This window comes from Pectinophora gossypiella, chromosome 3, assembly GCF_024362695.1.
Source record: "Pectinophora gossypiella chromosome 3, ilPecGoss1.1, whole genome shotgun sequence".
Lineage (NCBI taxonomy): Eukaryota > Metazoa > Arthropoda > Insecta > Lepidoptera > Gelechiidae > Pectinophora > Pectinophora gossypiella.
The window spans coordinates 2,618,344-2,644,796 of NC_065406.1; the positions used below are offsets into that span (position 1 = coordinate 2,618,344).

The 26,453-nt window shown below is 36.1% G+C and overlaps 4 protein-coding genes and 1 long non-coding RNA gene across 17 annotated transcripts in view; 2 read left to right on the forward strand and 3 right to left on the reverse strand.

Moving 5' to 3' along the window:
• Positions 1 to 12,968, reverse strand: part of LOC126379918 (neuropathy target esterase sws) — a 41,484-nt gene extending 28,516 nt beyond the window's left edge. For 7 of the 8 annotated variants that reach the window (XM_050028990.1, XM_050028949.1, XM_050028955.1 and 4 more), the window contains exons 1-5: positions 12,789 to 12,968; positions 4,617 to 4,698; positions 1,936 to 2,147; positions 1,237 to 1,423; positions 46 to 191 (exon numbers count right to left, since the gene is read on the reverse strand). In XM_050028990.1, coding sequence (XP_049884947.1) covers positions 46 to 191; positions 1,237 to 1,423; positions 1,936 to 2,147; positions 4,617 to 4,698; positions 12,789 to 12,890 — 729 coding nt within the window. In that variant the 5' untranslated portion in view covers positions 12,891 to 12,968. Of the gene's footprint in view, positions 1 to 45; positions 192 to 1,236; positions 1,424 to 1,935; positions 2,148 to 4,616; positions 4,699 to 7,090; positions 7,142 to 12,788 lie in introns of those variants that run through there. The other variant, XM_050028982.1, reaches the window with a different exon arrangement.
• Positions 12,969 to 13,692: 724 nt separating this feature from the next.
• On the reverse strand, positions 13,693 to 14,450 carry LOC126381110 (uncharacterized). The gene is made up of 3 exons (XR_007568681.1): positions 14,298 to 14,450; positions 14,077 to 14,215; positions 13,693 to 13,853 (listed from the first exon to the last, which is right to left on the reverse strand). It is a non-coding gene; the product is annotated as an uncharacterized LOC126381110 (long non-coding RNA).
• Positions 14,451 to 14,655: 205 nt separating this feature from the next.
• On the forward strand, positions 14,656 to 19,952 carry LOC126381004 (RNA-binding protein 1). 3 transcript variants are annotated; one of them, XM_050030572.1, is made up of 5 exons: positions 14,656 to 14,816; positions 14,918 to 15,126; positions 17,832 to 17,903; positions 19,041 to 19,199; positions 19,618 to 19,952. In XM_050030572.1, exons 2-4 carry the CDS (start codon positions 14,918 to 14,920, stop codon positions 19,189 to 19,191), a joined length of 432 nt encoding a protein of 143 aa, XP_049886529.1. In that variant the 5' UTR covers positions 14,656 to 14,816; the 3' UTR covers positions 19,192 to 19,199; positions 19,618 to 19,952. The 3 variants fall into 3 exon arrangements, with proteins under 3 accessions (XP_049886529.1, XP_049886526.1, XP_049886520.1); XM_050030569.1 differs by having other exon boundaries at positions 19,041 to 19,187; XM_050030563.1 differs by lacking the exon at positions 19,618 to 19,952 and adding an exon at positions 18,189 to 18,723 and having other exon boundaries at positions 19,041 to 19,179.
• LOC126380712 (UDP-xylose and UDP-N-acetylglucosamine transporter-like) lies at positions 19,946 to 22,209 on the reverse strand. Its single transcript, XM_050030307.1, has 4 exons — positions 21,862 to 22,209; positions 21,590 to 21,711; positions 21,115 to 21,382; positions 19,946 to 21,027 (listed from the first exon to the last, which is right to left on the reverse strand). The coding sequence occupies exons 1-4, from the start codon at positions 22,027 to 22,029 to the stop codon at positions 20,662 to 20,664; spliced, it is 924 nt and encodes a 307-aa protein (XP_049886264.1). The 5' UTR covers positions 22,030 to 22,209; the 3' UTR covers positions 19,946 to 20,661.
• Positions 22,210 to 23,453: 1,244 nt separating this feature from the next.
• LOC126380461 (uncharacterized) overlaps positions 23,454 to 26,453 on the forward strand; it is an 83,998-nt gene continuing 80,998 nt past the window's right edge. Inside the window, exon 1 of one of the 4 annotated variants that reach the window (XM_050029892.1) lies at positions 23,454 to 23,915. In XM_050029892.1, the coding sequence (XP_049885849.1) occupies positions 23,861 to 23,915 (55 nt within the window). In that variant the 5' untranslated portion in view covers positions 23,454 to 23,860. The remainder of the gene's footprint in view (positions 23,916 to 26,453) is intronic. The other 3 variants (XM_050029910.1, XM_050029901.1, XM_050029919.1) reach the window with 3 other exon arrangements.

Below are 26,453 nucleotides of genomic sequence, written 5' to 3' on the forward strand. Positions count from 1 at the left end.
ATGCCCCTCTGGCCACGGTGTTACTAACACCATGTATCTACTTACCGTAAGAACATCAGTGAAGCTGAGCAGCGAGGTGACGCTCTCACCAGCGCGCACCACCTTCAGCGACAGACTGCTGCCGTCCTGGTTCGTGATGTACACGTTCACACGTCCTGTCTGCACCACGTACACGTTTTCGTCTGTGTCGCCTGAAAAAACAGTCAGAGAGTCAATCAGAGAATGGCTGGATATGCTCAGTTCGATTTATAAATTTTTGCGGTTGGTAACTATTGATGACGTCTCGGTTTCGTATTCTCATCACCAGATTATAAACACCAGATTAATAACCAATATTATGCTGTCCTTTCCTATGTCTTGGATTAATTCTTGGAATAGTCCTTGGAATAGTTCTTGGAATAGTGCTTGGAATAGTCCTTGGAATAGTCCTTGGAATAGTCCTTGGAATAGTCCTCGGAATAGTCCTTGGAATAGTCCTTGGAATATTCCTTGGAATAGTCCTTGGAATAGTCCTTGGAATAGTCCTTGGAATAGTCCTTGGAATAGTCCTTGGAATAGTCCTTGGAATAGTCCTTGGAATAGTCCTTGGAATAGTCCTTGGAATAGTCCTTGGAATAGTCCTTGGAATAGTCCTTGGAATAGTTCTTGGAGATGGTACACCCAGGGCAACCTTTACAAAAACCTCATTCTTACCATTTAAGACTGAAGTAAGATCCAGAGGAGGTAAGATCCGCGGCCGATATAATTTGGTATGGAATTTGTTTATTTAGAAAATACAACTGGTATGTAATATCGGCGGAGATGCCAGGGCAGGGTGCCTCTAATTGCCCCGAGGGGACGGCCTGATGGGCCATTGATCGCTATAAATATATATTATATTAGACAACAGAAAACAGGCTCAGTGGTTAGAGCGTTAGGCTCAGGATTTGGAGGTCCGGGTTCGATTCCCGATGAAGACATTGTCGAAATCACTTTAGTGAGACTGTCCTTTGTTTGGTAAGGACTTTGCAGGCTTGAATCACCTGTTTGTCCGAAAAATTAAGATGATTCCGTGCTTTGAAGGGCACGTTAAGCCGTTGGTCCCGGCTATTAGCCGTAAAAACACGTGCACCAACCCGTAGTGCAGCAGCGTGGTGGAATATGCTCCATACCACCTCGGGTTGATTGAGGGGAGGCCTGTGCCCAGCAGTGGGACGTATATAGGCGGTTTATGTATTAGACAACAACTGAACTCACCAACTTTAAACAAGAAAGTTCCAGCGGGCAGGTTCAATATCTCGGTATGCTTGCACAGCATAAGGAACACCGGCTTCTCGAAGTGTCCGAACACCCTGATGCTGTGCAGCATGTACAGGGCGTCTGGGGGCACCCGGTCGTCGCTCGTCAAGTCCTCCTCCAGGTATTCAGCTGGAGGTTCCAACACCTGGGGATGACAATTCCTATTATTATTATTAAAACCCATAATACCGGGTTGTTTCTGCGTTAAAATCAGGGATATCCTTCCAGGGATATCAGGAGTCTCATATGAGACACCGTTCCAAGTGCCATGATCATGGGATGAATGATGAAATTGGAGTGGATTGGAGCAGATACATAATTTTCTAGGGACAAACATATCTGTCCACCACCCTTCAAAATAAGAACCCGGTATTAAGTGTTTTAATTATGATAATAACCGCGGAAACCTCAATGGAGAAAAGAACATCCTGGGTGGATCATGTCCACCTGAGCTCGCTCAACCAAATCTTTGCGTAATAAACAATGCTGGCAATACATACACACATAGAAGCCCTTAGCTACTTCCTCAGCCACGTCAATTCCGCATTCGAATTAAATCCAATCCAAAAATCCGACTGAATCCAATTGTTATATTAATTGAATCCAATTCTAATTCAATATCATTTGATGACGAGCATAATACCACACCAAGCTCACCTTAAGCTGTTCAGGAGCGGACTCCTTCTTGAGCTGCAACAATTTCCTCGCGAAGCGCATGACGGCGCGGCGCTTGCGCCCCTGTCCAGAATTGGATATGGACTTGACTTTCCTCAGCATGCGTCTCCCGTAGAACAGCATTTTGTCTCTCTTTCGGAACCTCTTCGCTGGTTCCCCCGCCGCGCCGCTTACACCTATGCCTCCTGCTATTTCTGAAGCAAAAAAGAAAATATATATTTTCTTAGCTGTAAGGTATTCATTAGAGTGACAAGTCATCAGAAGTCAAAATACAGTCAAATGTGGTACTTAGTCTGGACATGATAAGGTTACCAGCCATAAAATCAACATTATTGAAGATAAAAAGAAACTTCTTTAAAAAAAGTCATGATGACCATTTCCTACATCATCATCTCCTAAGTGTTATTCCGTTTTCACAGGATCCGCTTCCCTAATCTGAAGATTTGACAGGTCCAGCTTTCTACAGAAAGCCTGTCGGAGCTTCTAACCAGCGAAGAGAAAACCATCCCAATAGAGGTCAATTCACATATTCCCACCTCCCAAACGCATTTCTCGGGAATATCGGTTCAGAGTAAATCTTATTGAACCTTTTCTAAGGACATCTCCAATTTAGGCAAAGTACGTCCTTATACTTAGGCTATTTATGTTATGTTATTTCTACCGATTGTAAAGTAAATCAACTGTCGGCATCGACTGGCCTTTTAAAGCACGAAGGGCCTTCAAAGTTCACGTATTATAGCCTCTGTTACTATAGACATTAAAAGGTCGCTTAAATGGCAAATTGTCACATCAAACTTTTCCACCAAAGCGGAAAAGGTAAAGACGAAAGCATCCGTTAGCTCCTACTGTGAATAATAAACAGTTCTGTACAAGCGTTCTTCCTTGCCCTTGCGGACTTTAGCAATGGAAACAGACGGAAGTTCGGTTTAGGCAACTCCATACAAAAATCTTGTTCTTACCCTGTGCCTTACTCTGGGCGTGCGAGTGAGACAGTTAGTCCACACGCGCCCCCTTACTCTTTAACGGCTTACGGCTTAGGGCTTATTACACCTACCTGTCCGTCAGGCTAGATACGTCAAGGTCGCGGGAGGTTATCATGGTTACTCCTGTTTGCCGATCAGGTCGGGTAGTCTTAATAGCTGGGCGAGGCGTAACCATGGTTACCACGATCTCGAGTTGGCGGGGAGTAACCATGGTAACCACCCCTGACCTTGACGCATCTAGCCCGACGACGGACAGGTAGGTGTGATAACCGCTTTAAGTAGACTAAGGTCCAGATCGGAGGGGTAATCCTCTCTCTTTCGCTCGCTCGCTTTAAGGTCATATTGGTGCGTGGCGGAGTGTAACTTCTAAACGCCTACGGTATGCCTTAGATAAGATAAGAATCACAAATATACAGGGTGTTAGTGACATCGTAACGAATACCGAGGGGAATGATTCAGAATTATAGGAAATTAATATTATTAAAAACACAAATAAAAATTTTGAATCATCCCACTCAAAATTCGTTACGATGTCACTAACATCCTGTATTATGATGTAAGATAAGACGAAGCAACCTTAACTTATCTGTTCTGTGTGTAATGCCATACTTTGTAACATGTGTCAAGTGGTTATACCGAGTGCACTGTCTCGCGGGTTTACTCGGCTCGTGTGAACGAGGCACGAATGTTTTTTTATGTTAAAGAAGACTTACCTATCGGTTTGGATCAAAATTATACCTTCATACAGAGCTACATATTTAACTGCACTATGAAGCATTGAGTCACGCGATCGCGACCTACATAAACAATGCAATTTCAGACAACATGACGCCACAATATGACATACAAGCATAGACATATAGAGATAACGAATGTGAGGCTATTTGCTTATAGGGTGTCAGTGCATACAAGCAAATAGGTCGTGTACTGCGTTTAAGATAAATTATGAAATTGTGATTAATAAATAAAGTCAGATCGAAAACAAACGAAAAATATTTTCTTTTTTCTACCTAATAACATACATACATGTCAATAACAACCTGTATAGCTTATATTAAACTCCAAACATCAACTAACATGAAATATAGTATAAACGTACTAGGAGTACCATTCTATGCCAGGACTACACAGGATATCCGTCTTAGCTACGTACACAAAAGACTTACTATCCACGCAATCTTAGAGTTATGGGCTCACATCGTAAGTGAACGAAACGAATTTCAATATACATCGACTGGCGAACAAAGACTGTCACACAAGCCGCAGGTATCAATGCATCGATGAATCGATCCTCGAAACTTTACGTCAACGACAAAGAATTGGAATTTAAACAAAGATTCAAAGAGGTTATTGTCCAAACGAACTCTTCCGGACAAAGAAATGAATGTTATTTTTTGATAACAATATGCAGATTGTAAGTATTATGTTTTAGTGACCCCGAAACAAAGGCACGAATACATTCAGATACAAATCACGCTTGCAATGCCTATCGGGGTAGGCAAAGTCCTAACTTCTACTCCCGCAAAGAGTAATCAGTTTAATGAAGATGATTCTGGGGAACAAAACGTAATTTTAAATTAGGTTGACCGTTTTAAAAAGAGTACTGTCCTTTACCTACAATAAGTATAAGAAAGAGATAGAGTGAATTTTTAAACTTATATATATTTTTTTAGTACACACCTTTCGCCCGCCATCTTCTGTAGTAATAGAAAAATACCACTAGTAAGGACACCAGTAAACACCCACAAAAGGACCACAGCACCTGAAAAAAAAACGAAATATTTAAAAAAAGAACAAATTAAGAAAATAAAAGCACTCATATTTTCTTAATGTCTCTAAGCAATCATCGAATTTCCGAATAATACAAATGAATGCTAATATTCATGTTCATCAATTATTAGATTTATTGTGTATCAGAATTTGAATTTAGAACTGTTGTTTTTTGCATGAAGTAGGTACTTACTTAGTTCTAAATTCAAATTTTGATGATACATTATAAAAACATTTATTTTTAAAAATAAATTTATTTCATTTCAGAGATACCTAGGCAGAGAAAATCAATGCCAGAAACAAAATCGGTCCATAAATTATCAAGTTATAAGATAGATAGCGTATAAATAAACATAGATTTATCACCACTACATGCTCGACAAACTACGAGGAATGTCTTTTTTTTTCATAATAGGTACATAATGCTGTTTACTTGCAGTTTCACACTATACTATAGATCTATGCTTGGTCAGCCAACGAAAAGTTAGATAGAAAGATATTGCTTATGATCTCGGGGCGGCTGAGAGACCTCAGCGCTCACCATTTGTCCGGCCAAGAAGTTAATGTAATCTGATCTGAGGCAAACCTACAATAATTCTGGTGAAAAAAAATGTAAAAAAGCTGTCCCGTGGATGGCATTAATGACGAAAAGAACCCTATCGAAATTCGAAATTCTGACGCTTCGAGTTAGGTGTACATTTAAATATGTAGGTTAGTTTCCAACTAGTCAAATCAGTTACTTTTTACTTAACGTCAAAACACGAAGTTACTGTGGAATTTGAATGAAAAAACTGTGACGTCATAGAAAAACGTGATAAAATATCGGACTTATTATTACGTTATTCTTGATTAAAATTCGTAAATAAGTCAAATAGAAAAAAGAAAATGTTATTCTTTAGTTTTAGATCTGTCTTTATTTAGTATTCAGGTTTTCATAATTTATCTTGAACCTAGTACACGACCCGATTGTCCGAAAGATGATTCGTGCTTCGGAGTGCCGTTAAGCAGCCGATCCCGTCTACTATTTACCTCAATAGGTATGTAGGGTTACATGAGTCATTTCAAAGGCCTATGGCGGCTATTAACTACCTATTGAGGTATACTGACACCAGGGTTGATGAGGTCGGTCATCGATCTCACAGCCCTCACGAAAGAAGAATAGCCCTAAGTCATCAATAAGTTAAGCCGCTTCTTTGGCTCAGCAGCTTGATTGTCTTTACATTTCTAGCTCTGCCTACCCAATAATAGTTACAAGCGTGAGTAAGTATTGTATACGTATTGTAAGGGATTCTCTTAAAATGCATAAATGTTTTTGTCATAATTTTAATTATCATAATCCTTTTTGCGTAACGTTTTTCAGCATATGCCCAGCAGTGGGCGTCGTACGGCTGATGATGATGATGATGAGTACTTTCCCATTAATAAATCTAGGAATACTGGTTTGTTAGGTATAACTTATTTTTGGACTAATATTTGTTGGTATAAATTTGATTCGCATATAAATAGTTATCCATAATTCTTTTTTTAGAATAATAGTGTTTTGTCATAATTTTTACAAGGCATAACAGTAGGTTAGGGTGCGGCGGGGGTGGCCCTTGGGCCACCCCTACGCCGCCAGCATGTTTATCTTACACACGAAAAGTATCCTGAATGATGACCAACAGCATGAAATAGTGTCAAAAATATAAAAAAGTCCCAATCATGAACCAAACGCAGTCAAGGAAAAAGTAAGTTTCGAAAATGTTCAAAGTTGTGCCAAAACTTTTCTTATCCGGAGTATAGTTTTTATGCTTATAATAATTATGCTTATATATCATTATTGTCATTAACTATTATGCTTATAGTAGTTATGAGTTTCAAAATTATGCTTAATAAGTTATGACAAATTAATACTATGCGAAAACTAATAATAGGACGAGTAACAGTATGCCATGGTAAATTATTACAAAAAAAAATATGAGTAAAAATAGGGAACCGTATTGTAATTGTAACATTCACACTGTCTTATAATACGTGCTTCAAAACATAAACATGCCTATTACCAAATATTTCAATGTTACTTTATGTTTTACCTACCTAAATGTTGTAATGTAAGGTACCCATACTAATAATTTATTACCAAATAATTCTTTGTATCATAACGAATTAAAAACGCATTATAGTTATCGCACTATTATCGTTTTAAGTTTATGTTTTTTTATTAGTACCAATTAATTACGATTTATTAAAAAAAAACGAATGTTTTCCCACTTAAAACACATCAGGTTCAGCAGCGTCACACGGCATCGAAACCATCCAATTCGAATTTCAAAAAAAGAACTTAAAACACCATCCATAAACAATTTTATAGATTACGATTTTATTTTTTTGATATAAAAACATACCACAAAGGCAAGCATTGTTTGCGGCCTGACGCGGACAAAATAACGTCTGTACGAAAACATAGCGCGAGTGTTACTGTCTGTCAATCGGTTGAATCGGTACGTATTCGTGATTCGTGTTCATCGTAAGTCCTTGCGACGCGACTTTTCATTTCGCTGTCGCAAGCGCTAGCGCAGCGCGAAACTGGAAAATTGCGTAAAAATCTAAACCACCTTTACACCATTACCATTATACATTTGATACACCTATGCACACTAATATTATTAATGAAGGGCTTTCTAGACTACGTTCACCAAAAACAATATAGATGGCGTTGTACAGCTTTAACGTACCCTATTTTCTCGTCAATCGGGTACATACTTATTCCAAAATTATACAATGTAGTGGCAGAAACATAAATATGGATCACATTATGTATAGAATGATATTTCTAATAACAAAACAAGGGTCATAATTTATACCCAAAAACAAAGATATGACTGTCTGTTATCCATAAATTAGAAGGTTAAACGAAGGAAAATGTGTACAGCGCCATCTATATTGCTTTTGAGGAACGTCGCCTGGAAAGTCCGTCGTTAATATTATTACTTTTATGCTGATGTTATGTTTGTCTATGTAATGGCCCCAATTCCTGCAGACACCTCTTAGGCCCTGCGCAGACGACAGACTATCCGTGACGCACTTTTTAGTCTGTGAAAATATAACCTATGCAATTATATGCAGTAACGCACACGACGCGCAAAAAGTCCGGCGAGTTACTGCATGATATAATTGCATAGGTTATATTTTCACAGACTAAAAAGTGCGTCACGGATACTCTGTCGTCTGCGCAGGGCCTTAATGTTATTTTAAGTTATACCCGTCATTTTCTTATCCGCCGAAAAGGAAAGGGACAAATGATTGTCAACAAGTTAATTTTAAAACGAATGAATAACCCGGGCGGATAAAATAGGCATCTAGAAAGAAAGAAAGAAAGAAAGAAACGTTTATTATAAATCTCATCTCTCATCTCGCTGGTATGCAATCCGTTTGACGTGCTGTCTACTTAACCCTGTCCGGTTATTGGCCGAAGTAAAATTTTTAGACGGTTTGTTTGTTTGTTTGTATACTCTTTATTGCTTTAGAATACAAAGAAAATTTACATATAATTTATCGTTAGATAAAGCATAGGCGAGCTTATCCCTAATTGGGATTTCTTCCAGCTAACCTTGGACAGCCTGAAAGAAACTCAGTGGGCCGGTGTTATCACGCAATAAATGTATACTTATTACTAATATTACTAAATACGTATATAGACTACTTATTGATAATTACATAAATAAGTAAATTACAAGAAAGTATATACATATATAAAACAGATATAATAATAATATATAGTATAGTTTAGCTCAAAGTCAATGTTCCAGAAAATACTTCTTCAATAGAGCTTTAAAGGCAGTAATTGAGGGAGCCTGCCGCACAGTGTCAGGCAGCAAATTCCAGCTACGAGCAGCCATGACCGCGAACGATTTGTCATACGACCTGGAGCTACGTGATGGAACGTGCAGATCCAGCTCATTTCGTGGCCGGTGCCGAGCATCAGCCACCACACGAAATCTGAACAACTCCCGGAGGTATCCAGGGGATGTCGGATTATACAGACAATTCCAGAGAAGACATAGGATGTGGCATTCTCTTCGCTGACGGATCGACAACCAGTTCAACCTTCTCCTATACTCAGACACGTGGTCAAATTTCGGTTGTTTTAGATTATTGCTTAAAATTGACGTGTGTTACATAAATTTTATGCCTGTCGATTACCTGTCCCTTTCTTTTACAGCGGATAAGAAAATGACAGGTATAACTTAAATAGTTAAGATGGTTTCTCTAGGAATTAGCAGCAATGTTTGTATTGTCCTGTCTATTTGACGTCCTGAAATAATAAATGCAGTTTTCTTTCTTTCAAAGTAACTCTGTCTGTATATCTGACACATTTTACTGAACCGATTAAGATGAAATTGGGTACGGAGATAGTTAAAGACATACAAAAGAACGTAGTAGTAAACACCCCAAGCATATTTGCTATTCGTTTCACTGCGAAATGAATCTAGTCAAATGCCATAAACTCCAAACTCAAATAGGTATTTATACATATTTATTCACTAAGTAACATTAGTTAAACTTTGAATCGTAAATTTTACATAAATATATTTTTGTCGCCTAAAACTGCAGCTTCTCACAGCGTGTTGGCCACGCCAAATTTCATCTAAATCCGTTCAGTGGTTTAAGCGTGAAATGTAACATAAATTAATAACGTACAGACAACAATTACTTTGGCATTTGATATTTGTTCCTTATCTCTAAGCAAATAAGTTGTTGAATAAAACCTTTTAGTAATAATATTGATGTAATTTTAAGTAAATATGCTTGTTATGTTTACTACAAGTCAAACAAAATAGTATTGAGTGACGGTAATTGTGTATTTATGTACGTCATGAGACGACCGCGACGTAGTGGTATGACGCGTTTAGTACTCTGTTCATTATGTTGGTACTTAAATAACTCACGCTTGTAATCCCTAATGAAGTGGGCAGCAGTATAAGTAAACCTTGCAGCCATTTTCGTGGATACTGTTAATCAAGTACATCGAATAATTATGTTACTACTTTAGTACTTTGATCCGTGCTTCAGAAGGCACGTTAACTACTTACTGATGTAAGTGAGTAGTCGTTACATGAGCCATGTCAGGGGCCTTTGGCGGCTCAATAGTAACCCTGACACCAGGGTCGATGGGGTTGGTAATCCACCTCACAACCCACACAGAAGAAGACTACTTTGGTCAAGTTAAACACTTACTAGCCAAGTACTAGAAACCTGAGCGTTATACAGTTACACACGGTACAATTTGCTAAAACACAAACTTCTCGCTGAATCGCATTACAAATTGAACCGTGTTATGGTCAACGATGGTTGAATATTAAACAACACGAAATCAGAGCGGTTGTCGTTCGAACGACCTTAACATTCACACATTGCATAATTATGTGTAAGAATGTTGTTTAATGTTGTTTATTTACTATAACTATTTACATGCGCGGTAGGTTGGAGCCGATGTTGCCGTGGTGACGTAGTTGGAAGACTTGTACCCCCGTTCACCTAAATAAACTCCGAATCCGGGACTCTCTTAGACCATTTGTGGTTCTTTATTACCCACTATCGTTTATATAATGCTTGCAGAACTAGAAGCATTTGAAACTAATATTCTTAAAAAACTAAAATTCAAATAATATTAACTTCTGTTGACTAGTGACATTACCATTATGGATCATCATTTAGCTATTATTATAGTATTTTATGCAACAGTTGTATAAGAAGGATCAAAAAATGGCGAACATCGCAATAAGAGACGCCACGAGCATTTTTTGACCTAGTTATACAACGTTGCATACAATACTTTTTCTACGACGACGTAATTTTAAACGAAACACAAAAATTTTCCAATTTATTTTCCAACGCGCGGGAAAATGGCGGCAAATGTATACTTTTTTTTTATAGTATATCTATGGCACCAAACAAAGTAAAGGTGCCAGTTTCCAGGTCAAAAAAAAAACAACAACAATGCTTTTTTGGCGACATTATAGTACAGTTACACTTTGTAAACAATGCTTTTATAGGCCATAGAGCGTACACTTTTTCAAAGAGTTTAATTATGTATGTACTTATATTAGACTTTTTGGTTATTTAAATGCCAGATTAAAGTAGAGGAGTAGAAAAAGTATTTATCACAATGTTTTTTATTATGAACACAGCATAAAATAGGTAATAGGTACATAGTTCATAGGTACACATGTTGTAACCTTTATACCTAATTTTTTTGATAAAGGAATCTTTCTGGGGTTTCTCTCGGTGGAGTAATCGCCATTCCTCTCTTCTTCCCGCCAAATCCTTCACCTCCTAATACGACACGACCTGCACCTTCTCTTTTATTTGTTTCATAAATGTTCTCCTAGGTCTACCCCTTCCTCTCTTTACTTCAATTTTTCCTTCTATGTTTTTTATAAACCAATCGTGACTTCCCGGGCTACTGTCCCCAAAAAGTGGTGCTGTATAGAATTGCCTTCATTTAACCATCTAATTACATGGATAACAGCCACATGCATCTTTTATCTTTGTTTTTGGGTATAAATAATGATACCTTGTTACTACACCCACGCACAACATAATATATCTTCCACCTATTATTATTCTGCATAATAAAGAGAAACAATATAGGTAACAATATAATTATATACTATATCTGATCCAAATACATATGAAGCAACAATTACTTCTGATCCAAATACATATGAAGCAACAATTACTTTTTATATTACTCTGCCATTATATTATATTTTAAAATAATGTATTTTTATGTAAGTATATGTTATTGTATTTGTAAATAATTTACCAGAGCAATGAGAAAATAGGTAATTATCATGTTAAAATTAAATCTGTACAGCGCCATCTATATTGTAGCCTGGGAAAGCCTCATTGTTATAATTTCATATAAAGTATCGGAACTGCTAACTAATAACTACTGATAACTAATAAGTTATCAGTAAATTAGATAATGATTAACAGGATATAAGATTTAATTCAAAGCACTATAGACAGTCATAAAAGATAATATTAGTCTTATTCAGAGATTCAAACAAAGGATTTCTTTTTTATGATAATGTTGCAAGTCAAAATAGTGAAGACTTTTGGAATTTAATATTATTTTATTACCCATTAATATATTTAAAACTAAACTGCGTATTTCAGTTCTTTTTAAATAATCTCAATACTTATGTGACTTAACGGGGTTAACAGCCACAAGTAATCAGGGTTATCAGGAAACTCAGTTCACTTACAGAAAATCAGGAAACTAAGTTCTATAGCTTCTATCTTCTTAGATAGAATCCTATAATATGATTGGCTAAAATATCAATGAATTTACACAAGTTGTCAAATTCAACCAATCACAGGTAAGGATTTCTATATGTCGATATAGAAACTGATTATATTTTGTTATATGATTAATCGGTACTCTGAAGGAATTTGTCAAAGTCCACCAAATGTGAATGAAATTAATGAGTATGCAAAAAATCTGTATGTTGAATTGAGTCACAAAATTCCATCATCTATTATGTCACTCAGAGAATGATAACGAGACATCCGATTCAGTTAACAACAAAATGCTATTTTTAGATCATTGTAAATAAAAACATGACATGTTTTACTTTTTTTCGATCACCTTCATTTTAAAAACTTAATACACAGAAGCCAAAAAGGATAAATTAAAAAAATAATAAGAGTTAAAATTTAATCTACCTAGGTAGGTAGTCTATTTGAAAAAAATATTAAAACAACAAAGATATCAAACGCTAAACGAAATCCCGATGAAATCCTGTTCATTATAGAAACAGAATACACAATAATTTGCCGATATGATATTTAATTAAAATATCCCATCGGCAAATTACGTGAATAATTATCGACATTACTTAAAGATACTAATCAAAACTGTATTGCCAGTAACATTGATTTCAAGGATATTCGATTTCTATTATTATTACAACGTGTTACCTAATAAATAACAGTGACATGTAGAATAACAGATCGTTGTCATTCATTTACAAAGGCAAAAATCTAAAGAACTTAGAAACACAAAGAGTTAAGGTCCGAAAAATCAATACTTACTTGATTCTCCTGAAAATTGTTCGACCACTCAGATGTCCATGTCTTCACAGCAAACATGTCCGATTTGTCGTTTATATTACTCAATAGACCTACCACGTCCATTTCAGACAATTATTTTATACAATTTCAAAATAAAATCAACACTACTACTGAAAACGCATTTTATTTCACACTCAGCTGTTTGACATTTGAAGATGAATGAATGATTTTATGATTCAGCCGAACGAATGAAAGTAAAAGGCTCGAATTAAGGCCCTACCACACAGAAACACAACACTAATTCGTAGAGACTAGAGACAGAAAGTGTACTCTTTCTACACTATTTTTATACTTAAGTCTACGCTACCAGTTTAGCATGTACATAAAAATACCAGCTTTTTTATTATTTCATTGCCTGTTTGCATGAAAACAAAACCAAAAAGTAATGGTTCATTTTATTTTCGTGCAACCAGTATTTTTTTACGTGCATGAGAACTATAATAAATAGGGACGCGTAATAGCCACTACTCAAATGAAATGAGAGATATGAATCTATTTGATCATTAATTAAATTAATAATCGTCCGTCATCAGACAAACTCGGATCAAAGAATCTCAGTAGTGAAAAAATGCCCACAAAGTCTATCTTAAGATTTATTTCTGCAGCATCTATTTGTAAAAAGAGCTTAAAGTGGGAGACTTTCATTAATTATTAGCTTATAGCTTGTAGTTAGATAGATACAGGTATTTACTATAATACCTTTACCATAAAGGAAGGCCTGTATGGGGCCAGCCAAGATTATTATTATTTGTATGTCATTTCCTGAGGCCATTTCAGTATCTCGAGCTTATGAATTCCTGGACATTGTTATTATGCTTATAGTTAAGAATTAAAATATTTAAACTTTATGTATGCACACATTTTATTTCCAATACCATTCTGAGTCCATGCCTACAAACCTTTTGTTGGAAAATATTCTTTGAAACACTTTACTGAAAACACCGCCCCCATCGCCAAACACTTTTTTGACGCTCCATGACGGCGTAGTTGACGCCACCGACGGCAAGTCGCCACGTACCGCTATAACTAAACAATAAACATACTAAACTTTAGTTTCAAGAAGTAGGTAAGTTTAGTTTGTAATACAATATGACCACGTCTCTCTGATGAATACAGCCCTGTCCTCTATCAGCCGGATGGGTTATGGAGCATAAGTGTTCAGGCTGATCGAACGCCATAACGTGTACTCTGTGAGTTCATAATAAACATCCTGTAAACTGTCCAACATGATAAAAAGCCAAAAACAAACCTTTGGGCATCAATACACCATCAAAAACAGTTAATTCTGTAGTTACTACTGAAATATTTTTTTGTTCAACAATCCCATCATCTTGTTTACCAATAATTTGTTTAACAATATTATGTACGCAATCAGCGGTTACAATAAACTGAAAAAAATTAAGACCAGGATCAATTTTCTGCATCTCCACACAAATTACATAAAATACATAATTGTGTTGTTACACTTACTGATAGCAAAAGACCAAAGATTACGGAATAACATCTATGTGGCATTATAAACAATTTGTTACATTCCTCAAATATCTAAAATAATATTACTAGTTCGTTTTTGCTGCATCTATTGATTTAGGCCATTAGGCGAACAAAGCGCGCGACATTTTAAACAAATATTTTTATAATCTAAAACTTGTCTAAAACCAATCTATACCACAGACAAAAATGTGAGCAAAAATGTTAGGTATGTGTTTTTTAGGCGAAGTTGCCAATGAAAAATTGTTTTCGTTAGGGCCTTGATAGGGCCGATGGTTGGGTAGTTGGGTAGTGTGATAAGGCCAGATGACTGATATCGTTCGATTCGTTTCGTTCATAGTCAAACAAATCATTCGTTTCAATCATTTCATTCGGTGTGTAACTCGTGGTGAAAGCGGTCGCTAGTGGCGCGGAAAAAGCTTATTATATTTTAATACCACATATTGTTAAATATACTGTGATTTGACGGTTTGCATAATTACTGCAGTTCTCTAAAAGGTAAATTTCTTGTACCTATATTCTAGAGATTTGAACTTTAATTTTATGTTACCAATATGGCGTCTTGTACATTGCGTTACACGTATTCATTGTTTTTCTAGATGTCTCGCTATCGGGAATGGGATCTTTCCTGCAAAGTGTACGTGGGAAACCTCGGCACTAACGCTTCAAAGTACGAAATTGAAAAAGTATTTTCTAAATACGGAAATATAAGAAACGTGTGGGTGGCAAGGAATCCTCCCGGATTTGCTTTTGTCGAGTTCGAAGATCCACGTGATGCAGAAGATGCGGTGCGAGGACTAGATGGAACGTGAGTAAACCTTGATCATAATTGGCTTTCCTTTTTTATGCGCTGTGCCGTTGGGTATTGATTTTTGGTGAAAGTTAATGCGGGCGCCATATTTCCCTCCGCCATTTTGATTTCAATTTGACCTGCATAATTCACGGTGTGCGTTACCCCAACAAGAAAGTATCTCCTAGAGTTATATGAGTAGAACGTATAGTTGGTGCCTTATCTGCTGTAAATGTGCGCCCACATAAAAAATGTGTGCCCCCTGTCGTTTCGAAAAAAAATCGAAAAAACGATTCTTGCTGGGGTAACGTTTTTCTAGCAGGAAAATTCTAAACGAATGATCGGAGAGAGAAAAACTGTGCATGGCCAGATAGCTTATATGTGTGCCAAAATGTGCCCCCAAAAATAAAATCTGTGCCCCTTCAGATTTTCGAGATATTGCATTTCCTGCTGGAGTAACGTTTTGATGAATAGTATATCTCTAAAACCATTGCATGTGCCCCTGTAGAATAAACATACGCGAGTAGCTCTTAATGTGTGCCCCTTTGTGCCCCAATTAGATTTTAGAAAATATTTATAGTTTTCAAGTTATCGCGGTTTTATGAAAACCCGAAAAAACATCGCAGCGCCTAAATGAGACAAGGCATAACTTCGCTGAAAACTGTATTCGGTCTTTCTTGACGCTAATAATAACCATACAAAGTTTCAAAAATGTTCATGCATGCGTTTTTGAATAATCTTGCTAAAAGTAAAAACGATGGTGTCATAACTTTGACGGCAAAATACAAGGAACTGGCACAATCCCAGATGTGTAGGTGTAAACCAAAATCTTGTGCCTTTAGTCAAAAATATATGGTGAAAATATTGAGCTTCAAATGTTACGCATTAAGTAAATATAAACAAAAAACCAAAATATGTAAACAACGGCTGGTTATCCGACCAAATCTGAATGACTACTAAAAAGCGACGGATTCATACTTAACGAGGACCTTCTTTATTGGACGTATTATACCTAAGCTGTTGTCCTTACAGTCGCGTTCAAAAGTTTTGAGGGCTAATTAAAAAATATATTAAATGCACCTTGTGACTATATAAATGAAACAGCTTGTTGATGTGGAAATTATTATTTACATTAGTATAAAAATACAGGTATGTCACAAAACAGTTTGGTCACGATTTTGAGCATGTTAGTCACATGTACATTTTATTTGAAAATGGCTCTTATAAATGTACTTAATCATGTGTAAGGTCATAGAAACAGCTATTAAAATATAATCCAATAACAACTTTATTTTATTAGTTATTACTTTTCTACTTCAGTGTACTCAGGCACAACACGTGTGAACCGGTTAGTGAGTAAAGTAAAGAAGGTCATCGATATGTATGAATCCGTCGCTTTTTAGTAGTCATTCAAATTTGGTCGGATAACCAGCCGTTGTTTACATATTTTGGTTTTTTGTTTATATTTACTTAATGCGTAACATTTGAAGCTCAATATTTTCACCATATATTTTTGACTAAAGGCACAAGATTTTGGTTTACACCTACACATCTGGGATTGTGCCAGTTCCTTGTATTTTGCCGTCAAAGTTATGACACCATCGTTTTTACTTTTAGCAAGATTATTCAAAAACGCATGCATGAACATTTTTGAAACTTTGTATGGTTATTATTAGCGTCAAGAAAGACCGAATACAGTTTTCAGCGAAGTTATGCCTTGTCTCATTTAGGCGCTGCGATGTTTTTTCGGGTTTTCATAAAACCGCGATAACTTGAAAACTATAAATATTTTCTAAAATCTAATTGGGGCACAAAGGGGCACACATTAAGAGCTACTCGCGTATGTTTATTCTACAGGGGCACATGCAATGGTTTTAGAGATATACTATTCATCAAAACGTTACTCCAGCAGGAAATGCAATATCTCGAAAATCTGAAGGGGCACAGATTTTATTTTTGGGGGCACATTTTGGCACACATATAAGCTATCTGGCCATGCACAGTGTTTCTCTCTCCGATCATTCGTTTAGAATTTTCCTGCTAGAAAAACGTTACCCCAGCAAGAATCGTTTTTTCGATTTTTTTTCGAAACGACAGGGGGCACACATTTTTTATGTGGGCGCACATTTACAGCAGATAAGGCACCAACTATACGTTCTACTCATATAACTCTAGGAGATACTTTCTTGTTGGGGTAACGCACACTAATTCACGAGGTATTTCTAGGGCTTCCCAATCCGTCTTATTTTATTCGGAGATAACGAAGCTTCAAATCATTACTGACTATTAATTAAATTTGTTATTACTTCCCAGAACAGATTTGTATTTGGGTTAAGATAATTAGCTAATTTCATTCAGTCTTTCCTCATAGATTATCTACCTACCTATAACTAATTAGGTATTTTAATGATATCGCACACTCCTTAGATCCGTTTCATTCTTAATGTGAAACGCTTGAGTCATAAGTGTGCTACAGCACAGTACCTCCACTCTAAGGCTGAAATGTGAGTATCTCATATAGATTTTCACTTGTCTTGGAGTGGGGAACAACTTATTTTATAATACTTAGTAATTTAATTACCATGTTAATTCTACCCTCTCTGCTTGATAGGACGTGTTCTTTGCAGTGGAATGTGTACAAATCTACCTAAATAGTTTTTACTGCCATCCTCATATACATTGATATAATAACTAAATAACTAACTTCATACCTTTTTCCATAGACGCTGTTGTGGAACACGCATTCGCGTTGAAATGTCGAATGGCCGTACAAGAAGAGATCGTCGCTATTCTAGGTATGCTTCTTTGATGTTTAGTGATTTAATTTGTAGTTTGTTATTGAGTTTACACATTGAAACTAATAACATTCTGAATAAAACAAGAAAAGACTATTTGTTCATTGTTTTATATTAAATTTTATAGATCAGTGTGTAAAGTCTGAATGTTACATTTTAATGAAGTAAAGATTAGCTGCACTATATTTTATGAGATTTGTATTGAGGCTATAATTTTAATTTGAAATAATTAGTAGGTACTTGATAAGGAAATACTAAATGTGGTGGGTGTTGGAACGTTTGCAGGTCCATTTTATCAACCAACCACCAACACACCAACGACCTCACCACATCTCTTCACCACAACTACGGCTCGTTTGCCAATAAGACATCCGCGAACGCCGCTCGCAACATCCCGCTCAACTTCTACGATCGGCTCTCCAAACTTCTACGCGCAACCGAAGTCTTCGTCTGCGTCCCTATAACTATCCTCTTAACAGCCATCACCTAATCCCATATGTCCTTTATACCTGGACCTGAAATTATAAAATGTTGACGAGAGCCACACAAGTATAGGAACCTTCCTGAAATGACCTCATCCTGAATCCTGATGCTTCACCGACTGCACACACAACGTCACCGAGGCACCGTGCTAGAAATACCACCCCGGCGATCAGCTCTCCCGTGTCACCACAATTTGTTGTTGAAACTTCCGATTAAAGTCATCGCAACGGAAGATAACATTGAAAACTACCCTTCGCCTCGGTATTCAAGTAAAATCCCTTCGGCCTCACAGCAGCCCTACAACGGTCAACTTTCTTCGCAGGCTCACCAAGTCTCGGTACATTTTAAATCCTATACTTAGCACTACCTTACCTTAACCTGTATTTAGCACTAGTGAAGTTTGTGTGGGCGTATAGGACATAGGGCTTCACATGAGTAAATGTAGAAAGTAATAATTGTGAAGCTCACAGACTACAAGTTTAAATGTGATCAGGAACCCAAAAGAACAAACAATAAGAAAACCAGTAAATGTTGCGAGACTGGTTCAAGATACTTATGACAATTACATTCGTTCTTGTGTGGATGGATTTAAATATTACTTTTCAAGTTGCTAAGTGGGGTTGTTGTTGGTCCTAATGTTACGTGTGTTGCCAGGTCCCGCAGCCGCAGTCCGAGACGTCGTTCATACTCGCGCGGAAGATCGGTATCGCCGCGCCGTTCGCCCTCTGTGCGTCGCCGCTCGCCATCAGTGCGCCGCTCACGTTCTCGTGACCGACGAAGCCGCTCTGACAGCAAGAGCAGGTAACTATTCAGGTAAAATTTATAGAATGTTCTACACTACCTTTTTTCGGTGCTGTTTAGTCCCGGGAAAAAGTAAACATGATGAGAGTTAACTACATGGTTGTCCGTCAAATTGTATAACTTGATAACGCTAATGAGGCATTTACGATAAAGTTCGTCCGTTTATATAGGTGGTAATCATCTGTGTTATCACAAATTTTGTAATTTCGTTTTATGGGTTCTACTGTATGTACTTTTAGTGTACTTACAATAAAACATTTTTGGAGCCAAATATTTACACATGATATATCCGTTTAAAGTTCTTATGTAGACTCCAATCCACAAATTTCTGATGCTGATTTCTCCAAAAACTACTTGACACCTTCACATGGCATACACAGTTTTGTAGTAATGTGATAAATGTATGTAATGCGTAATTTTTTCTTTCCAGGTTTTAAATCTTCATGAATACTAAGTTGAGAAGTGTTTTCATGTACAATGGGACAATCTGTAATATAGTGATGAAATGAAAGTGGATAGAGTGTTTGTGTAATAAATAAGTATGATAATTAAATAAATTAGGTTGCAAATTTTTCTTCTGTGGACAAAGTTAGTTAGAAGTAGCGCATTGTTTTATACTTTCACTTGATTCGAGAATTATTACTGTACACTGCAAATGTTGTATAATTTAGAAATTCCGAACTAAATACATGTACGTATTTTATATTAAACTTTAGGATAATTAGTTTAAGGCGACCTAAATAAATATGTATTGTATGGGGAAAATACTATCTTTTATTTATTTTTCAATATCTCTTCATATAAAACAGTAAACAGTTATATAAAAAAACATTCTTAAGTAAAAACGAAGTAGGTATCTACCATAATATAAATTCGACTGTTCCAACAATATTCCAAAGTTTGCAGATCACAACCTTATTCTTGGTGAGCATCAGAATGACTGCCCAAAATGACTGATCAGCTTTAAAATATTACTAACATCCAATACCTTTTAGCTACTATTTAATACCTTTGTATAGATATTTTCTATAGGAACATATTAATCTTTTATTGCATTTGTTCCTTTTTTATAATTTGTATTATGTGCATAATTGAGTTGTAAACAATAAACAATTAACATTTTCGATAAAACTTTTTTTGCTCATATTTTTTTATTTCTTGTTCTAAAAATCTAAAAAAAATATTTGTTTAGGTAGGTACTCAATAGGTACTAAATTTGTGTATAGGCGAAATTACATTTCGGAGCCTTTTTGTGGAGATTCTAAATGTGGGTGGCCATTCAGACATCAGAATGACTGGCCATTTTTTAAATAAATTTTCTTATTTATTAATTAGGTAGAAAATATCTATACAAAGGTATTAAATAGTAGCTAAAAGGTATTGGATGTTAGTAATATTTTAAAGCTGATCTGTCATTTTGGCCAGTCATTCTGATGCTCACTTATTCTTGCTCATTTATGTCCAGTTATAGACATTAAAAGGATTTGTCTTTCATGCTGACTGGCTGTTGTCTTCTCTGAGCAAAGAAATCAAAGTACACATAGGTGCCGACCCCAACAAAGACCGTTCCTATCACATGCAAAACAGTGAGATTATTCTTAAAAACAAAAGAAGAGATCAATAATGAAACAAATTTTCTTAAAGTCAAAATAAATGTAACAGTCACTGAAGGCTCCTTAGTAGCTAATTCATGGACAGAATGTGTACAATAGAATTGAGATACAATGCTTAAAGCAATGATGAACCACATGTCCATAGTGGAATTTGTAATTCTCTCTTGTAATTGTGGATAGATGCCCAAAAACAAAGGCAAAGGTAAAGCATATGTGTAGAACAGCATCTAAAAGAAATTAAAAAAATTAAACCTTCATTCACTTACACTTTTAAACAATAACTGTGAACTTACGATTAGGTCTCTAATCCTTACCTCCTCTGGATGTTTTCCATATTTGGCAAACAAAATTTCTTGCTGCAATCCAGTCAGAGCACCAAGAAACAGAGTGGACAATAATATGACAACTCCGATGCACCAGTACATGAACTCTCCCTCGTTCTGTTCAGCAATGGTTGCTCCACCATACATGGCTAAAGCTACTCCCATAGATATTAGAGCTGACCCAATACATTTGGTTATTTTTGGTGCTTGTTTCTTTGCTATCCATGATACTATCATGCTTGCAGGAGATGATGCGGATCTGAAAACTTTATAGTTAGTAAACAAACTTATTTAAAAACTGTGACAATGTATTCATGGGAGATAAGAAATCATGAACAAGATAGTGAAGTGTGTAACTTACTTATGCTAGTAATGTAATATAATTGTGCTAATGCAATAGTAAATATATGACATACACAGGTACCAAGATAAGATCATGCCTATATCCCGTAATACTGGGATTTACCTTATTATCATATGTAGTGTGGAAGGCACATGCAGGACATACACATAGTTATTCGACACACTTGTTACAAAAAACAAGGCCACTAGAAGAGTGTAATGCCGTAGAGGTATTTTTGGCCTTATCTGAAAATGTTATTATGGTTTGTTAGTACAGTGAAACAGCATAATATGTATGTACTTTAGTAATTGTTTTAAAATAGGCAGATATTCACTGCCGCACGCATACCAGTTTATTAATGATAATTATTATTCTACAATAGCATAACAACTTACCGTGCCAAATTTAGACGTAAAAATAAAACCTTGAAGAGCTATAAAGAAAAATTGCAGGAAAGTCACAAGGTTAGCGTTATTTGGAGCTTGTGCCATTAAAATTTCCATGAGAAAAGCACTCGCACAACATCCTACAAAGACTTTTACAATCGTTCTACTAATATACATTTTGTAGAAAATCTCTAAAATCAAACACTATTCAAGACACAGATACGTGGAAGAGTAAAACACGAAGTAAATATTCTATATTACACTAACATATTAATTTATTCTATGAATAATATTGTAAAATATTTAAAAATAAAGTTTCATTAAAGTTTTGGCGCTGACTGGCCTAAGTAGTCATAAATTTAATATTGCCACTTGTCACGTAGCTGTCAAAAATATGCGTTTTTTATTTTTATTTAGGGCGATGGTGCGTGTGGTAAACTTCGTATAATCTGTGTGCTAAGAAAACGCACCATATCCGGATACACGCCACACGCCTATTTGCCAGCCTGGCGGCCGCCATAGTGAGTTTTTGTCGTGAATTTTAGGCAGATGGATTTACCAAGCTTTTTATTGCTATAGCTGTAGTTTGCACGGTTTAGGTAGATAGCGCCGTGAGATAATCTAGAAATATAGATTTAAATGAAGAAACAGTGATGTTCCTGTTATTTCTTGTACGTCTATAACGCTACCTACGTCGTTCACAGTCCAGACTATTGGCACCACAATAATTAATTATGCACACTAGTCTAAGTTGAATAAGCCGCGTATGAACCGTGATTGTACCCACCCACAGAATATATCTATCAAAATAATGAAGTAATAAAGTAGATACCTATCTAAAACAGCACAATGACAGCGTGACTGAATGTCCTATTCACTGCGTAGATATAGGCATAAGAGTCCTGTGCTTTAAGCAGGCAGGACAGATGAAGTCGATACGCCTAAAAGCAGGTTTACCTACATTGAGTTGCTGGTGTAATTCTCTGCCTTAATACGACACTTATGTACGTCTCGCTGTTTGCTGGTGATGGTCACAAACTTAAAGTAGCGGGACACCACATCCACATCTAGCTGATATAACAGAAAAGTTAGTTTTCTAATTTGAATCAACTAGAAATCGACCCCTTACTAAGCGTAGTTAACAAAAAGTGTAATAAGTATAAAGCTCCTGAGATTGAAATAAACAGTTTAGATAGAGTATAAAAAAGAAAGTATAAAAAAATAAAATTAGGTCGTAGGTATCGGTAAAACTATTTTTACTGATATCAGAGAGAACACAGGTTTTTTATTTTTCAATGAGATTCTTGTTAGAAAACTTTTATAAAAGTTAGGTTACGGTTTCCAATGTACGCAAAAAGTTTTTATTTATAGGCTTGGGTAGGCGCATAATGATCACGATAAGCGTAGGTTTGAATCGGTTTACCGGTCTAAATGCCAATACTTGACATTCATATTTGTTTATCTACTACCAACCCGGAAAGACTCAGAGAGAGCGTGCAGTCGACCACATTGAATGGAGTTATATAGGATTACCGCCCAGTCTTAAGTGAGCCTCGAAAATGAGTAATTAGACGATAGAGAGAGGTCGTTGGAAGGTGGAAAAGGTGGGACAAGAGGCATACGGTATACTGCCGCGTCGCAACAGCCGTCACTTCGCTAATGGCAATAGCAAACGCCCAAACAGCGTCTCGAGCGCGTCGCGTCGTGGCCGCCATAACGCCATTCAACTCAAGTCCGCTTTGCCGCGCCGAGCCGATCGCACGTTGCGATCTCGCGCCAAAATGTTCCTTGTAAAAAACGTCGGGAGAACAGTGATTTAAAAAATAAAACTTCGACATTCACATGTTATTTTTATAAAATAAATGACAGCTTTTCTTTCTGTGATTTTGTGTCCTAACCTTTTGTGGTGGTTGTATTAAACTAGTTATTTTTTTATCGACTACACGATGCAAACGATTGTGAATTTTAAGTCCTTGTTTAGTGTGTACGAATTAGTACTGTTGGAAAAATGTTGACAGGATACATAGTGATTTCTCTTCTAGTTTTCAACACATTCCCTTCGGGTAAGTTCTATTTACAGTACCTATCAATATAACTTTTTACTTTGTTATTCTATAAACGGAGTAGCTACCTACATAACTTCGCATTATTCATTGTCAAAGCTTTTCCGAGTTTAATAGCTGACTGAACCTAAACAAAATACCTACCAAAATAGGTAGGTAGGTACTTGTTTTTGACGTGACTTAGGTAGGTATATGGGTAAGCCTCAGATGGCATTGACTAGGTAGGTAGGTATCTAATTTACCAACTTGGTCGAAATTAACTACTTGGCCGAAGATAAATAGGTGGGTACTTACTTAATACTGAATTCCCTTGATTTGACTGAAAAACTATTGTTTTTGAAAGATGGTAACATTTTAACAGGATCCATTAAATTCATTGTTCGATTTCTTTAGCCGTTTCTTATCTATTCAAATGATTTAATAAATGCATCAATGCACTGGCATTTGAGTGAGAACAAAGTAGAACTATGTTTACGATGATGATGATGATGTTTATGAATAGAAACTTCCTAATATATTATTTCAGATTTCAGAAGAGTACCTACCACCTACCTACTCGGTACTTGATGGGACTTAGGTATTCGTCTTGAAAACGATTACGATAAACAACAAACCTACATTAGGTACCTACCTAGGTATATCAAAATGAAGACATACTTATGTGGTATGATGTTATGTAGGCATTTTCTGCGTAAGCTCGATCCACCGTCGATCTCTTCTCCTCGTGGGAGAATGAAGTCAAGAGCAAACCCATCTTAATTAAAAAATAATGATCCTATAGGGTTCCGTTTTTCCTTTTGAGGTTCGGAACCCTAAAAAGACCATAATCTCACCGTGCAGATTCCCCTCCCACAGTTCGTTACCTTCCCTAATTTTTAACGATATTAATAATCAAATTATTCTTCCTACCAAAGTCCACAGACCACAGTAATCATTGAAATAGGTACCTACTTCATACGAACCGGACACAAACAAAATATAGCTATGTATAATAAAACAATTATACCTAATCTCAATTTCGGCATCAAACATGGCATTGCGAATTGGTCTAAATTACAACTATGTAGAAAAAATGTAAAGTAATATGATGGATGGATGACAAAGCGACAAACAATTCAATTAGAGTAGATATAGGTAGGTTTTTGTTTAGTGGTGTTGTCAAGGAAAATATTGTGTGCTTTTTATTTAATAAGTAAATACCTGTATTATCTACCTACATGCAAATTAGGTACCTACCTACGTGTCTTTAAAAAGTTGCCAAAATAAATAAAGTTATGGTCTTCCTAGTGTAACATTTGTAAACTTTCTTAGGGTTCTAACTGTAGTGTTTACATAAGTACATAAACACATCTTATTGTAATACACGTAGGTATAATTAAATATATAAATAAATATGTAATTATTATTAGTAACACCCAGTGTCCCACTGCAGGCATATGTAATATATTATAAAATACTTGAATCGATATAATCGATTCACATATATATTCTGTCGTCTCGGGCAATGCACTACGCGGTGGCCACAATTAAAAAGTAAACTGTACGGGTATGTACGGGGGTGGAGTGAAGACGTAGTGTGTGGCAACGAGCCGATATTTATTTATATAATTATATTGAGACGAATACACTACATATTTTGGCGACGAGGAGGTGAGTATCTGTTTTGTTTAAAAGGAAAGGGAATAACATTAAGAACTGCAACTGTAGGTATGTATTAGAAAATTGTTCAGCGGCGGGATGTTTGAACGCGAGCAGGAACGGACAGACTATCATCCTTCTGATAAGTAAAAAGTCCAGAAGAATCAATTATGATGTAATTAAATAGTTTTCTTATCATTTGTAGTAATGTAAATAAATAATCCTCATAAGGATTATCGCGAAGGAATATCGTGAGAACCCGCCAAGTTATTATTTTTAATTTATTGGTAACTAGTGTTGTCAATGCGATATTCAAATAATCGAAAAAATATATTTTTGGCCTGGTTTCAGAGTCGATGGCTAAATATTTAAATTATTTGATGAAGTTATTTTTAAACATTTTTGTTTTCTTTTTTAAATTGTTAAATGGCTGTGACTTTATTATACGAACGTTTTAAATTTAATTTATTATTAAATCCTTTTAAAACTAGATACTTACCTTAAAAAAAAAAGGATTGTTTTTTTTTATTAGTTGGCATTTAAATATAATAGAATAGAAATAGTTTATTGTTTCTTTTATATATTTTGTCGTTTACAATTAACAAAATATATAAAAGAAATTCTGCAAAACAAATTGTGATCTAATGGTGGTCTTTGACCATGCCTTAAATGGCGACTTGGTGGTCTTTGACCATGCCTTAAATGGCGACTTGGTGGTCTTTGACCATGCCTTAAATGGCGATATGGTGGTCTTTGACCATGCCTTAAATGGCGACTTGGTGGTCTTTGACCATGCCTTAAATGGCGATATGGTGGTCTTTGACCATGCCTTAAATGGCGACTTGGTGGTCTTTGACCATGCCTTAAATGGCGATATGGTGGTCTTTGACCATGCCTTAA

What these genes read in the sequence shown, in the direction of transcription:
- LOC126380712 (XM_050030307.1), bottom strand. Translation starts at nt 22,029, where the DNA reads ATGTATATTAGTAGAACGATTGTAAAAGTCTTTGTAGGATGTTGTGCG. An exon ending in TTACGTCTAAATTTGGCACG is followed by an intron (nt 21,712 to 21,861) that starts GTAAGTTGTTAT and finishes TAACATTTTCAG; the next exon opens with ATAAGGCCAAAAATACCTCT. An exon ending in ATGGAAAACATCCAGAGGAG is followed by an intron (nt 21,028 to 21,114) that starts GTAAGGATTAGA and finishes AATTTCTTTTAG; the next exon opens with ATGCTGTTCTACACATATGC.
- LOC126381004 (XM_050030563.1), top strand. Translation starts at nt 14,918, where the DNA reads ATGTCTCGCTATCGGGAATGGGATCTTTCCTGCAAAGTGTACGTGGGA. An exon ending in GTGCGAGGACTAGATGGAAC is followed by an intron (nt 15,127 to 17,831) that starts GTGAGTAAACCT and finishes CTTTTTCCATAG; the next exon opens with ACGCTGTTGTGGAACACGCA. An exon ending in AGAGATCGTCGCTATTCTAG is followed by an intron (nt 17,904 to 18,188) that starts GTATGCTTCTTT and finishes GAACGTTTGCAG; the next exon opens with GTCCATTTTATCAACCAACC.